A 14,188-nucleotide genomic window follows, 5' to 3' on the forward strand; every position below is an offset into this window, starting at 1 on the left:
CAATAGTCAAGTATTATTGCATAATTTTTTTTGTCAGCTTTACGAGGATATTGGTTCTAATACAATAGTACGTGAATCATTACTGAATTCAAGTGACAAAGGTTCTTTTGTTTAATTCCTTCATAATGGTTTAATCATTCTAAAGTGGATTGTATAATTAAAGTACCCATGGTGTTTTGAGTGGCTTTTACTCTGTATATATTAATATAGCATTGGGTGCTTGAGAATATAGCAGAAACGCAGGAACAGACATTTCAGCACATTTGTACAATTTATTCTGTGTTATTTGTTCTGAAATTGATATCAGAGTTTAGGTTTTTGGCTTCTAATTCTTGGTACAAACAATTGAACTACTTACTCCAAGATGTATTTACCTTCCAAATTCAATACACTGGATATAAATTGAAGCACGTGTCTATTAAATACATCCTCTGGCTGGTAGCTAAACCACATATTTGCCAAACATTAGTTTGGAAATGGTAAAATCCTAACTTAGTATGTTGTTGTAGCAAGCATAGTAATACTGTGAACATTGCCTTTAAATGCTTTATTAAGCAATTAGCAAAGTGGCAATAAATGATCTATCAAACAATATCTTAAATGTAAGATAGTAGTGGACTAGTGCATCTCAGCCTTGGTGCCTCAGTGGAAGAAAAGCCTCATCTAACCTATCACAATTTTAACATTTGGAGATATTTGAAAACAAATTTCAGACTGTTTAAAATTAATTTCATGTTTTCTAATATCTGAAACTCATTTCAAGAGATAACAAAATAAGTTATTTTTCATTTTAAGATATTTGTCATCCGATATGAGATATTTCATATGCATTTCAACATATCTAAAATAGATTTTTATATATCTCAAATTAACATCTGGTGCTTTTTCAGATATCTCAGACCTTGTATGCATTTTATATGACCAGCCAAATTAACATTTAAACATATTTCAAAATGCATTTAAGAGATCTTAAAATTAATTGCAGATTTTTGAAAATGTGTCTATTTCAAGATATCTTACATATGTTTTAAGCTGTCTTAAATGGATTTCAAGATATCTTGAAGATAATCTGAGTTCATTATGAGAAGCAGTATTATAAATGCAATTCAAGATGTCTTGAAATATATTCATCAGCATTTTGAGATATCTACTCTCTATATATGTGCAACGATTTTATGTGAAGATTTTATGTCACGTTTTTTGTCACATTTTAAATCAGGCTTATTTTAAAACCTACATATATATGTTTGGTATCAATCTTTTCAGAATTTATCGAACTTTAATGTGATGTTGTTAGATTTTCAGATTCTTATTCCGTTTTTCATTTATTTATTTTTTTTATTAATTTTATTGCATTCCATACAAATCGATCAAGTTTTACATAACGAAAATTTGAGTTAAGAACAAATTGATCCCCACCCCCTAAGAGAGAGAGCAAGCCAAACAGCATGAAATTTAAGACCGACCTGTAAACATACCTAAATTAATAGATTCTCTGTGCTTTATGAGATTATTTTAAAATATTACTGATTTGATCCCGCCATGTTTTGAAAAAATTCTGTACGGATCCTCTAACTGAGTATTTGATTTTTTCCAATTTCAAATAGTATAACACATCAGTTTCCCACTGACTTAAAAGAGGAGAGTTTGGGTTCTTCCAGTTTATCAGGATAAGTCTGCGTGCCAAAAGTGTAGTGAATGCAATCACAGTTTGTTTGTCCTTCTCCACTTTAAGCCCATCTGGAAGAACCCCAAACACAGCTGTTAATGGGTTAAGAGGGATTGTGAGTCCAAGGCTGTCTGGAAGATAATTAAAAATTTTCATCCAGAATGATGTTAATTTGGTGCAGGCCCAGAACATGTGACCCAGTGAGGCTGGAACTAGTTTGAAGCGTTCGCAGGTTGGATCATGCCCAGGAAACATTTTGGAGAGTTTTAGTCAAGACAGATGTGCTCGATATATAATTTTGTTGTATAATTGTATGCTTTGCGCATATGGAGCTCGAGTGAATTCTCTGCATTGCTACTTTCCACTCCTTTTCTGATATATTAATCGAGAGATCTTTTTCCCAGTGACCTCTTGGATCATTGAAAGGGAGGGATTGAAAAATGATTTTATATATTGTAGAGATGGTGTCTAAGTCCTTGAGATTGAGCAATATTTTTTTCCAGCATGGATGTGGGTGCAAGATGAGGAAAATCTTGGGAGTTTCTGTTTAACAAAGTTCCTGATTTGAAGATAGTGAAAGAAATGTGTAGTTGGAATGTTAAATTTGGAATGTAATTGTTCATAGGATGCAAAGATGTCTATATAAAGATCTCTAAGCAAGTTAATTCCAAATTTTTTCCAGATATTAAAAACTGCATATGTTTGCGAAGGTTGAAAGAGGTGGTTCTCTTGCAGAGGTGCCACAGATAGAAGCTTCTCCGTCTTAAAATGCTTTCTACATTCTCTAAATGAATGGAGCACAATTGGGTTATTATTGTATTGCCGATAACGTGTATTTATTGGAGCACAGAGCAAGGAATACAAAGAAGTACTGCAGGATTTTACTTCTATTGCGGACCAAGCCTGAGTATGTTCTTCTATTTGTGTCCAGGTTCTTATCACCTGTATTTTTGCTGCCCAGTAATAAAACTGGAAGTTAGATAGAGTCAATGCCGCCTTCTGCCTTTTGTCTTTGTAGGGTTGCTCTTTGAATGCGTGGATGTTTTGAATTCCAAATAAATGAGGTTATTGCTGAATCTAATTGCTTAAAGAATGATTTATTAATGTATATTGGAATGTTTTGAAATAAAAAAGGAGCTTAGGAAGAATATTCATCTTAACAGTGTTAATTCTTCCAGCTAGTGTGAGATGAAGGGTTGACCATCTGTGCAAGTCTTGCTTGATTTTTTCCATGTAGACGGCGAAATTTTGCTGATAACAACAACAACATTTATTTATATAGCACATTTTCATACAAACAGTAGCTCAAAGTGCTTTACATATTAAAGAATAGAAAAATGAAAGACAAAATTATAAAACAAAATAAATCAACATTAATTAACATCGAATAAGAGTAAGGTTCAATGGCCAGGGGGCACAGAAAAACAAAAAAACTCCAGACGGCTGGAGAAAAAATAAAAAATAAAATCTGTAGGGATTATAAAGAGCTTTATGTTTACTTGTGATGTTTACCCCTAGGTATTTAAACTGTTCTGCAATGATAAAAGGTAGAGTATCTAATCTAATATTATATGCTTGAGAATTCACTGGAAAGAGTACACTTTTATTCAGATTAATTTTGAGGCCAGAGATCTTTTGAAATTATGTGAGTGCTGATAGGACTGCAGGCACAGAATTTTCTGGGTCTGATATATACAGTACCATATCATCTGCATATAATGAGATTTTCTGTTCCAGTCCTTCTCTGCTAATCCCCTTTATCTGATCAGTATTTTGACAATGTATTGCCAGTGGTTCAATGGCAATTGCAAACAACAGTGGTGACAAGGGGCATCCTTGTCTAGTACCACGTTCTAGTTTAAAGTAGTCTGAGCAAATGTTGTTGATGCAAACTGAAGCTTCTGGGTTAGTATACAGTAATTTGATCCGTGCACAGATGTTCGGGCCAAACCCATACTTCTCCAGTGTAGTAAAAAGGTATTTCCATTCAATCATGTCAAATGCTTTTTCTGCATCCAATGATAATAATATTTCTGGGGTGTTTGATTTAGTTGGTGAGTATATTACATTAAACAGGCGTCGAAGATTTGAAGATAAGTGTCGGCCCCTAATAAATCCAGTTTGGTCTTGTGATATTACCTAGGGGAGCACTTTCTCCATCCTTCTATCTATGATTTTAGAGAGTATTTTAACATCGTTATTCAGAAGTGAAATTGGTCTGTATGATGCACATTGTAATAAGTCCTTATTTTGTTGTGGAAAAACGGTGATTAGTGCTTGGCAAAAGGTTTGAGGAAGAGATTGGTTATTTCTGGCTTCTGTAAATTCCGTTTTTTAAATTCTAAACTAAAACATTTCAAAAACTCACGTCCCGCGAGATGAGACTTTATGCCAAGAGATTTAACCACACCCTGGGCTGGAAATAAAAGATAAAGAGTAGGACAGCTGCTGTACAGGCTTTTAAATGTTTAAAGCGCCGTGCGAGATGCAGATCATATGGCACAGCAGCAGCAGCAGCAGCAGCTCAGCAATTCAGCAGCTGATCAAACAAAAAACGTAATTTGTTTCCCATTGTATCACCATTTAAGAGGGGGTTTCAGAGGAGCAACCCGTGTCTCTTTGGGGTGCGTTCAGCCCCCCCTCTTCACAATATGAGTGGCAGAGATGCAAAGTGGCTGGTGCATAGCGCAGGCCCTGGGTTGGCGAGAGAAGCGAGCATGGGGTGAACCCCGTAGTTTTAAAATAAGTCTGTAGGCATTTTAAGATGTGTGAAATATAATTAGATATCTCAAAATGACTTCAACCAAAACTACCTACTGTATATTTCCTGTCTATTCTGAGATGTCTTGAAATGAACTAGATAAATTTGGAAATAAGCAGGAAGTTATTTTGAGATATCTTATAATGCATTTCAGATAAATAGTAATGGACTTTTCAAGATATCTGAATATTACTTTCAGAAATCCTCAATGCAGTTCTATATACAGTATTTGAAATACATATTCAGATCCCTTGAAATACCCGAAAATGGACAGGATGCCACTTTAAATGCCTTTCAGAATACTATGTCAAAATAACTTCCTGCTCTTAGCGAGATTAAGTTATTTTGAGATATCTTAGAATGTATTTTAGACCTCTTAAAATGCATCTGAGATATCTTAGAATGTATTGTAGAGATCTCTAAATATAAATTAACTTTAAATTTAAATCTGACTAAATAAAATTTAATTAAACTATATAAATATTTCTTTTTAAAAAATAAAAAATATAAACATTTAAAATTTTAATTTTAACTTGATTAAACTGAAATAAATTTAAGAACTTTTTTTCTTGGTGTAGAAAGAATTGTCTGCAACTTAACAGCAGCAAAACCAAGGAATGGATTTTTGACTTTTACCTCACCAAAGAGCCTGTATGGCTGGTCACTATTCAGGAAGTGGATGTAGAGGTGGTCCCCTCTTAAAAGTACTTTAGGGTCCATTGATGACAGGTTGGATTGATGTCAAAGCACAGATGAACTATATAAGAAAGGACAAAGCAGGCTATTTTTTCTTAGTAGACTGCATTTCTTTAATGTGGGAAGTGACATCTTTCACATCTTCTATATTTCTATGTTGACTGTGATCTTCTACAATGTGGTGTGCTAGGCTAGTAACATCACTGCAAGAGAGGCCCACCATATGAGGTAGTAGCAAAAGAGAGTACTAAAACAAAACTGAGTTCCGTTATGAACAATGCTGCACATCCTTTCTCTAAGACACTAACACTGAGGACTTTCAGCCAATGAATTATTCAGCAGAAAAGAATCCAGATAGGCAACTAGGGCACCTTTATACCAACTGCAATATGCCTGCACAATGCTTCACTGTGACTGCCAAAGCAGAAGTTTTTTTTCTTTTTAAATTTTGTTCCTTTTTAGTAATTCTGGCTTGTGTTCAGACCATGGTATAGTATCTATCTGTCTATCTGTCTGTCTGACTTTTCATCCCCAAAGTTGCTGATTTGTTCTCCATCATTGACCCATTGTGTGACCTTGACCATGTCACTTTATCCTGCCTGTGTCCCAACTGAAAAAAACGTTATAACCCTAATTTGGGGTGTTCATAAGAAATATAATGTTTACTTCATGAGAAGAAAGTTCATATACAGTCATATGAAAAAGTTTGGGAACCCCTCTAAATTATTTGGATTTTTGTTTATCATTGGCTGAGCTTTCAAAGTAGAAACTTCCTTTTAATAGATGACATGCCTTATGGAAACAGTAATATTTCAGCAGTGACTTATGAAAATATGCAATATGCATCATAACAAATTTAGACTGGTGCATAAATTTGGACACCCCAACAGAGATATTACACCAATACTTAGTTGAGCCTCCTTTTGCAAATGTAACAGCCTCTGGACACCTCCTATAGCCTTTGTTGAGTGTCTGGATGGAGATATTTTTGACCATTCTTCCATACAAAATCTCTCCAGTTCAGTTCAATTTGATGGCTGCCGAGCATGGACAGCTTGCTTCAAATCATCCCATAGATTTTCGATGATATTCAAGTCAGGAGACTATGACAGCCATTCCAGAACATTGTACTTCTCCCTCTGCATGAATGCCTTTGTAGATTTCGAACTGTGTTTTGGGTCATTGTCTTGTGGGAATATCCAACCCCTGCGTAACTTCAATTTTGTGACTGATGCTTGAAGATTATCCTGAAGAATGTGTTGATATTGGGTTGAATTCATCCGACCCTTGACTTTAACAAGGGCCCCAGTCCCTGAACTAGCCACACAGCATGAAGGAACTTTCACCAAATTTTACAGTAGGTAGCAGGCGTTTTTCTTGGAATGCAATGTTCTTCTTCCACCATGCAAAGCACTTTTTGTTATAACCAAATAACTCAATTTTTGCCTCATCAGCCAAAGCACTTTGTTCCAAAATTAATCAGGCTTGTCTAAATGAGCATTTGCATACAAAAAGTGACTCTGTTTGTGGCGTGAGTGCAGAATGGGTTTCTTTCTCATCACCCTGCCATACAGATGTTCTTTGTGCAAATTGCTCTGAATTGTAGAACGATGTACAGATACACCATCTGCAGAAAGATGTTCTTGCAGGTCTTTGGGGGTGATCTGTGGGTTGTCTGTAACCATTCTTACAGTTCTGCACATATGCCACTCCTGTATTTTTCTTGGCCTGCCAGACCTGGGTTTAACAGCAACTGTGCCTGTGGCCTTCCATTTCCTGATTACATTCCTTACAGTTTAAACTGACAGTTTAAACCTCTGATTTAGCCTTTTGTAACCTTCCCCTAAACCATGATAGTGAACAGTCTTAGTTTTCAGATCTTTGGACAGTTGCTTTGAGGATGCTGTCACTCTTCAGAGGAGAGTCAAAGGGAAGCACAACTTGCAACTGACCACCTTAAATACCTTTTCTCATGATTGGACACACTGGTCTATGAAGTTCAAGGCTTGACGAACTAATCCAACCAATTTGGTGTTGCAAGTAATCAGTATTGAGCAGTTACATGCATTAAAATCAGCAAAATTACAAGGGGACCCACATTTTTGCACAGCCAGTTTTCAAATTTGGTTTAATTTCATACAACTAAATACTGCTTCACTAAAAATCTTTGTTCGGAAAACACCCCAGTACTCAGATGTTCCTTGGAAATGAAAGACATACTGCTGTTATCTTGTTTGTTGAGAGTAGAGTAAATTATTATGCAGGCTGAGAGGGGTTCCCAAACGTTTTCATATGACTGTACAAGAATAGTTCGGTTAAATACAATACAATACAACACAGCACAACTTATTTTTTACATAGTGCTCTTCAGTGAGTGGAGGTGCAGAGCACTGTGAACAATTCTCAGTTAAAATGCAAGTGTAGATTATACTAATTACTTAATACACAGCTTGTACAGATATAAATGAAGATTTGTTAAAACACATAGAGAATAAGATAAAACAAGGTTGAAATATTAAAATGTGTACTGAAATTTAAATGTTTAAAGTTTAAGTATTCTCTGGTAATAGACATTTGTAATTTGTTCACCCTCTGATGGAGGCCCATACAGGTTTAGATTGTCAGTAAATGATCAAAACATATTCATAACCACTGAAATAGTCTAAAATATTTACTCAATTGCTTATGTTTAAAATTTGTCATTTTTAACTTTCAGGATGTGGCTCTTAGAGGATTAGGACCACCGATAAAGAAATTAATAACAAAATATTATCATATCATCATCAACCTTGAAGCAGCATAAAGCACCACCTAATTTGAAGATATCTTTAAATGATAATTCAGCTTGAGATCATTTTAAGAAATTTGAAATTAATTTCCAGATATCTCAAAATCAATTCCAGTGAATGTATAGGAGTTCTTGTCTATTTTAAGATATTTCTAAGGCTTTTAATTAGTGATTTTATGATATCTTGAAATGTGCAGGAAGTTATTTTAAAATATCTTGAAATGTATTTCATATATCTGAAAATGAACAAGAAGTTACTGTATTTTGGAATATCTGGAAACTGATTGAGGACCTCAAGTTGTATTTCACATATCATAAAGTGATTTTCAGATATCTTTTTAAAGAGATCCTAAAATGTACTTTTTAAGATATCTCATATAGAGATTTGACACGTTGTAGGATATAAGAAAGAATTCTGGGTATCTAAAACACGCGAATCAATGTAAAGATACCTGAAATGCATTTTCAGATATCTTAATTAAATTTGCAGATATCATAAAATAACATCCAGACCATTGTCAGATATTTGATTTTTTAAATATCTTAATCTAATGCATTGTTCATGTCAAGATATCTGAAAAAAAGACAGTGAGTCCCAGTTACCTGTAAAACACAGGGAATTTTAAAAGGAAGCCATTTTCATATAACTTGGATTGCTCTTCAGATATTTCAAAAAGTACAAACAATCAGTTTAATATATCTCAAAATGTATGTGAGATATCTCAAAAGATATGGGAGCTTATTTCAAAAAATCTTAAATTACACTTCAAGATATCTCCGAGTGACAAGGATGTCACTTTAAGATATCTTAAAATGCATCTAGAGATTCAGTATCTCTAATTGTTAATTCTGCTTGCCATACATTAGGAGCACTAGATCTTCTAATACAGTCTTAGGTAAAAAAAAGTTCTTGACAAAGCCGATACACATTTATTATTAAGGCTTGGGAAAGACATAAACGGCATAAATGTGCTTTAAAAATCTGATAAACAGCTATTTAGGTGATAAGCCAGATGTAACAGACAGGAAGCAAATGTATTACAGTTGTGTCATTAGGAGTGAATAAAAGCTGTAACAGCAGCATTTTAAACTTTTTGTAAGAACGTCATTGGAAGGATAACTGCATTAAGGTAATGGATGTCACCACAAAGGACTTCCACATCCAAGATAGAAAGCAAAGAGTTACCCTATGGCAGTATTTTGAAAATAATACAGAAAAGTACTGACTACAACTCAGAAGTGACATTTAAGTTTAAGTCGTGTCACAGAAGATGGAAGAATTAATTGACACAGTCCACACTGAATGAAACAGAGATGTGTCAAAGCATCATGATGTTCCAACATTGATGGACTTAAAACCAGAAGTCATTAAGACCATCATCATTAAGTCCTCCCGTGAGAACCCTAAATCCAAAGAGGACTGTTTCATTTATGTTAGGTAGAATGCCCAGAGGGGACTGGGCGGTCTCATGGTCTGGAATCCCTACAGATTTTATTTTTCTTTTTCTCCCGCCGTCTGGAGTTTTTTTTTTTTTTCTGTCCACCCTGGCCATCGGACCTTACTCTTATTCTATGTTAATTAATGTTGACTTATTTTATTTTCTTACTGTATCTTTTATTCTTCTATTCTTTATTATGTAAAGCACTTTGAGCTACATTTTTTGTGTGAAAATGTGCTATATAAATAAATGTTGTTGTTGTTGTCTTGAGTTTTGCTATCGACTCTACAAGAAACAGTTTGTTTATTTCTATTATTTCACTGCAGGAAGTTTGCAGACAAACAACAGACATAAAAAAACAAAAATATTCACAATACTGTACTTACTAAGACATAAAAGGGATGAAAGAGAGAGGTTCAAAACCGAGTACAACAACTGCAATAAATGGGAAATGGCACACTGCCAAGAAGTATAGCTGGTGCTGTACTTAACCAAGCAAAAGCATCGCCTCATTCATTCATTTCAAAACTCGCCATATCTCATTCAGAATCATGGAAGACAGTGATTATCTCAGCAGCATAGGTCATAAGGCAGTAGTAGCCAACTAGGTATAGAGTGCCATGGTATTATAAGAGCTTATTCACTAACACTTAAATGCACCCACTGACTCAAGCCTGCCCAGTTAAGTCACAAATTAACATGAAATGCACTTGTTTGGGAGGTAGAAGGAAAATGGAGTACATAGAGACATCCTATGAAGAATGTGCAAACTTTGAAGGACTTTAAAATTGAAAGATAGCAGTGTTTAGCACTCTGTTTTATTTCTACCGTATGGGGCTTTCTTTCAGATTAAATGGTTAAGATAGAAGACCTTATGCACTATTACACAATTTTCACCTTTTATGCTCTTGTGTCAGTATTATTCTGAGCCAGGGTCACCACTTTAAATAATGCCATGTGAGGCAAAGTAGATGTTTGCTGCCCCCTCACCAAATATATCTTTAGTAGGCACTTAATTCACATACACTACATGCTGTGCTACAGGCTGACAAAGCAGTACTTCCATGATTCAGTGCATCCCTGTAACAATGGACAAAGTAATAATCTAATGTTATACAGTACAGGCCAAAAGTTTGGACACACCTCCTCATTCAATGTGTTTTCTTTATTTTCATGACCATTTACAGCACTCCATCACTCTCCTTCTTGGTCAAATAGCCCTTACACAGCCTGGAGGTGTGTTTGGGGTCATTGTCCTGTTGAAAAATAAATGATCGTCCAACTAACCTGACTTCTGCACAACACAACTGCTGGTCCAACCCCATTGATAAAGCAAGAAATTCCACTAAATAACCCTGACAAAGGCACACCTGTGAAGTGAAAACCATTTCAGGTGACTACCTGTTGAAGCTCATTGAGAGAATGCCAAGAGTGTGCAAAGCAGTAATCAGAGCAAAGGGTGGCTATTTTGAAGAAACTAGAATATAAAATATGTTTTCAGTTATTTCACCTTTTTTTAAGTACATAACTCCACATGTGTTCATTTATAGTTTTGATGCCTTCAATGAGAATCTACCAATGTAAATGGTCATGAAAATAAAGAAGACACATTGAATGAGGAGGTGTGTCCAAACTTTTGGCCTGTACTGTATATTCTTTAAACCGATAAAACACACAAAATATGCATTAAAAACAATAAAAGTGTATAGATTCTTCACTGCTTCTATTTGATCCCCCTAAAAATATTTGTATTCAGTGTTGCAATTGTAAAGTTGAATGCGAAATGAAACTCTGCTGTTTCTCTCATCCTGCACACTTCTCTCCCTTGGCACTTTTAAACTCTGTCCTCTCATTTTTATCTAAACACATGAATTACAACTCAAGAGGCATTTAAAAGTGATCAGATACAACATGTCACTGAGAAATCTTTCAACTGTGTATTCATGACCAGAAGAGGTGCAGTCTATAAAATAATGAATATACTGCATATCATTTACTATTGCTGAAAAAAAATTATAAAATGGTAGCCAATGTTTTTAATGAGCCCAGTTCATCTTGATGTTAATTTCAGGTGGGTCCGGTGAGCCTCATTGTAATGGGAGCAGTAGCAGTACACTGCATGCATATCTTGGTGCAGTGCAGCCATCATCTTTCTGAAAGGTGAGTGCACTCATTTTACTCTGTAGAAAGTTAGCCAGTCTTTACTAATATCTTGCTAGATAAATTAAGGTTGTTGAAATTAGCTGTATTGGTGCCCTGTCCAGGATGCTTCATATCTTGTGATTAAAGTTATGAATGTCTGGAATTAGTTTGATTCACTTTGGATGGTTGGATAAATTTTCTATGTAAAACAGTGATTTTGTAGTTTTGTGCAGATTTCTTAATATTACTGTGTTATGACACTGTGTTGATTTCTAGAGGGTGGGAGTGGACCAAATGTCTGTCAACAGGGACCCTGAGGTGTTTCATCGTGTGGTGGGTGTGGCAATGTTCTGTATAAGTGCATGCTCCTGAACCTGACCTGTTCTGACATCTTAAGTATTTACATTGGCTTTGCAGTCTTTTCTTGTTTTAAATGCTAGTTCTGCCTTAACCACACTTATTTCTGTAAATAGCATATTATAAATATGACAAAAGTGTCCTATCCTCACTGATCATAGCCCAAAAAGTGGTAATGTGTCACATGTTGATTAGCACATACAGACACTTTTTACACGCGACAGGAATGACAAAATAAACCTATTAAGACACACCATACTGAACCTTATTATAAGTTTTTAAAACGTCATGGGGGTGATAATCAATTGCCTTTCCACTCACAAAACTCACTCAGCAGATCCTGCTGTTTTACAGTTCATACTTCTACCACATGCAGGTCCAGCTATACCACTGGCACCCACAGCACACATATTTAAGTCATGTCATGTAATTATCTAACCTGCTTAATCCAGAAATTGGTTGTGAGGTTGGGGGCCTGGAGCCTATCACAGCTAAAACAAAGCACAAGGCAGGAACAAATCCTGATCAAAGCACACACCAATCATATACTAGGGCAAATTTAGCATCACTAGTTCACCTAACCTGCATGTCTTCGGACAGTGGGAGAAAACAGGAGCACCCAGAGGGAACCAACACAGACATGTGGAAAACATACAAAGTCCATGTAGAGTGGACCTGGGACACAAGCTCTGGTCACCTTACTGTGAGGCAGCAGCATTATCACTGCGCCACTGTGCCACCCACAAATTTAAGTCCTGTTAATAAAACAAACTGTTTAAGTATAATGTGCTCATATAGTTGTATTTGTTGATTGAAATTATTGTAATTCCAGACCCCCAGCTTCATGTTTTCTGATTGTGGTTCCAATTATTGTTGCTTCTTTGTTTTTGACCATGTATTTGTGACAACTGAGTATGTTTCGCAATGAAAAGAGCTGGCTGTTGGCTGTATTTATTTAATACCAGTGGCAGAGGTAGAGGTACTGTATGCTATCCATAAACTAATATCTGAGAACATGCAGAGATTGATCAATCAGACAATTTTTGTGACAGGACAAAATAAAAAAATATAGTTGTGAGAACTTAATTTGGGAATCTGAAGTACTCAAGACAGTTTTACTTTTTAAAGTTTTTGTATGAAAGAGTCTTTCCTTTAATCTTAAGGTAAAATGCAGCTACAATTTAAGGTAACTTAGATGACAGCTCTGGCTTTAAACAACTAGACCAACAGCCGATGAGTTACTGCAGAGGGGCCAGCTAGTACCTAATAAATTAACACAAGCACACTTTGGCAATGCCTTAGCAGGAAGACTTACTTAATGGTTAGTACTAGCTCTGCATGGCATCATCAAAGACATTATGAGATGAGAATGAGAAGACTGAAATAACAATAAATTTCATTAAGAAAACCTGGAAACTTTGCTAAATACTACAATCTAATCTTAAATGGCAGCACTTCCTGATTGTTTTAATCTGTTTCAGAGTTTCTCATATTCTGTTTAAGGGTCCACACCTGACTATTCCACAGAAGAGTATTGTATCTTAATTTCTGTTAGTACTAATTCAGCTCACACTGAAATAATATTGTAGATAAGAGGTAATTGAACTATCAATGAATCAAATTTAAGAAGTTAGCTGCATTTTCTCTGAGAGATAGTGTAATTTCAAAAGCTTTAGCTGCACACTTGTCTTCTTAAGCTGAGTGGAGAGACTCTAGGTAGTGTAAGTAAATCAAATTCTAAAACCTACACTCTCCCCTATTGTGAAAAAGGGAGTTTGGGCAGCATTTACCTCCATTGTGGCATTGCATGTCTTGTTCCTGGCACATCATTAATGTTTCCAAATTTGCATATTTTTTAAGTGTATTTCCCTGGTTTCCATTCATCTGTAACACTTTGACTTTTTGAATGAGAAAGGTGCAGTTGAGTGACAATGAGAGATGGTTAATAAATGATGTACATCCAAAAAAAAACTATAAGCTACTATCTCTTTCCACATCAGTTCCAATACGTGCAAATCTTCCAGGAACAGCTTATTGTTTCCACACCATTCAACTTCTGAAATGGTGATTCTCTTGTTATTGTTGGTCCTACTATTGTTGCATCATCAGAAACTTTTGTACTTGAAGTTGAGTCATGCTTGGCAGAACACCTGAGAGAACAAAAAGTAAGCTGAGAACGTAATTCCTTGGTGCCCCAAATTTCAGAGTGAGAGGTTTTTTTTATTCACCAAACCCATAGATATAAGGATTACCATGAACGCAATGTTGAAGTTCATGACTAGCTTCAGAGGGATAATGGTGCTAAATTCTTGATTAAAGTCAACAAGCAGCACTGG

The 14,188-nt window shown here is 35.5% G+C and overlaps 1 protein-coding gene across 3 annotated transcripts in view; it reads left to right on the top strand.

Moving 5' to 3' along the window:
* Positions 1 to 14,188, top strand: part of slc36a4 (solute carrier family 36 member 4) — a 786,828-nt gene that overhangs the window by 29,098 nt on the left and 743,542 nt on the right. For all 3 annotated transcript variants that reach the window (XR_005632559.1, XM_039744147.1, XM_039744146.1), the window contains exon 5: positions 11,425 to 11,513. Coding sequence is in view for 2 of the 3 variants with exons in the window: in XM_039744147.1 (XP_039600081.1) it covers positions 11,425 to 11,513 (89 nt within the window). In the remaining variant the exon portion in view is untranslated. The remainder of the gene's footprint in view (positions 1 to 11,424; positions 11,514 to 14,188) is intronic.

This window comes from Polypterus senegalus, chromosome 2, assembly GCF_016835505.1.
Source record: "Polypterus senegalus isolate Bchr_013 chromosome 2, ASM1683550v1, whole genome shotgun sequence".
NCBI lineage: Eukaryota > Metazoa > Chordata > Cladistia > Polypteriformes > Polypteridae > Polypterus > Polypterus senegalus.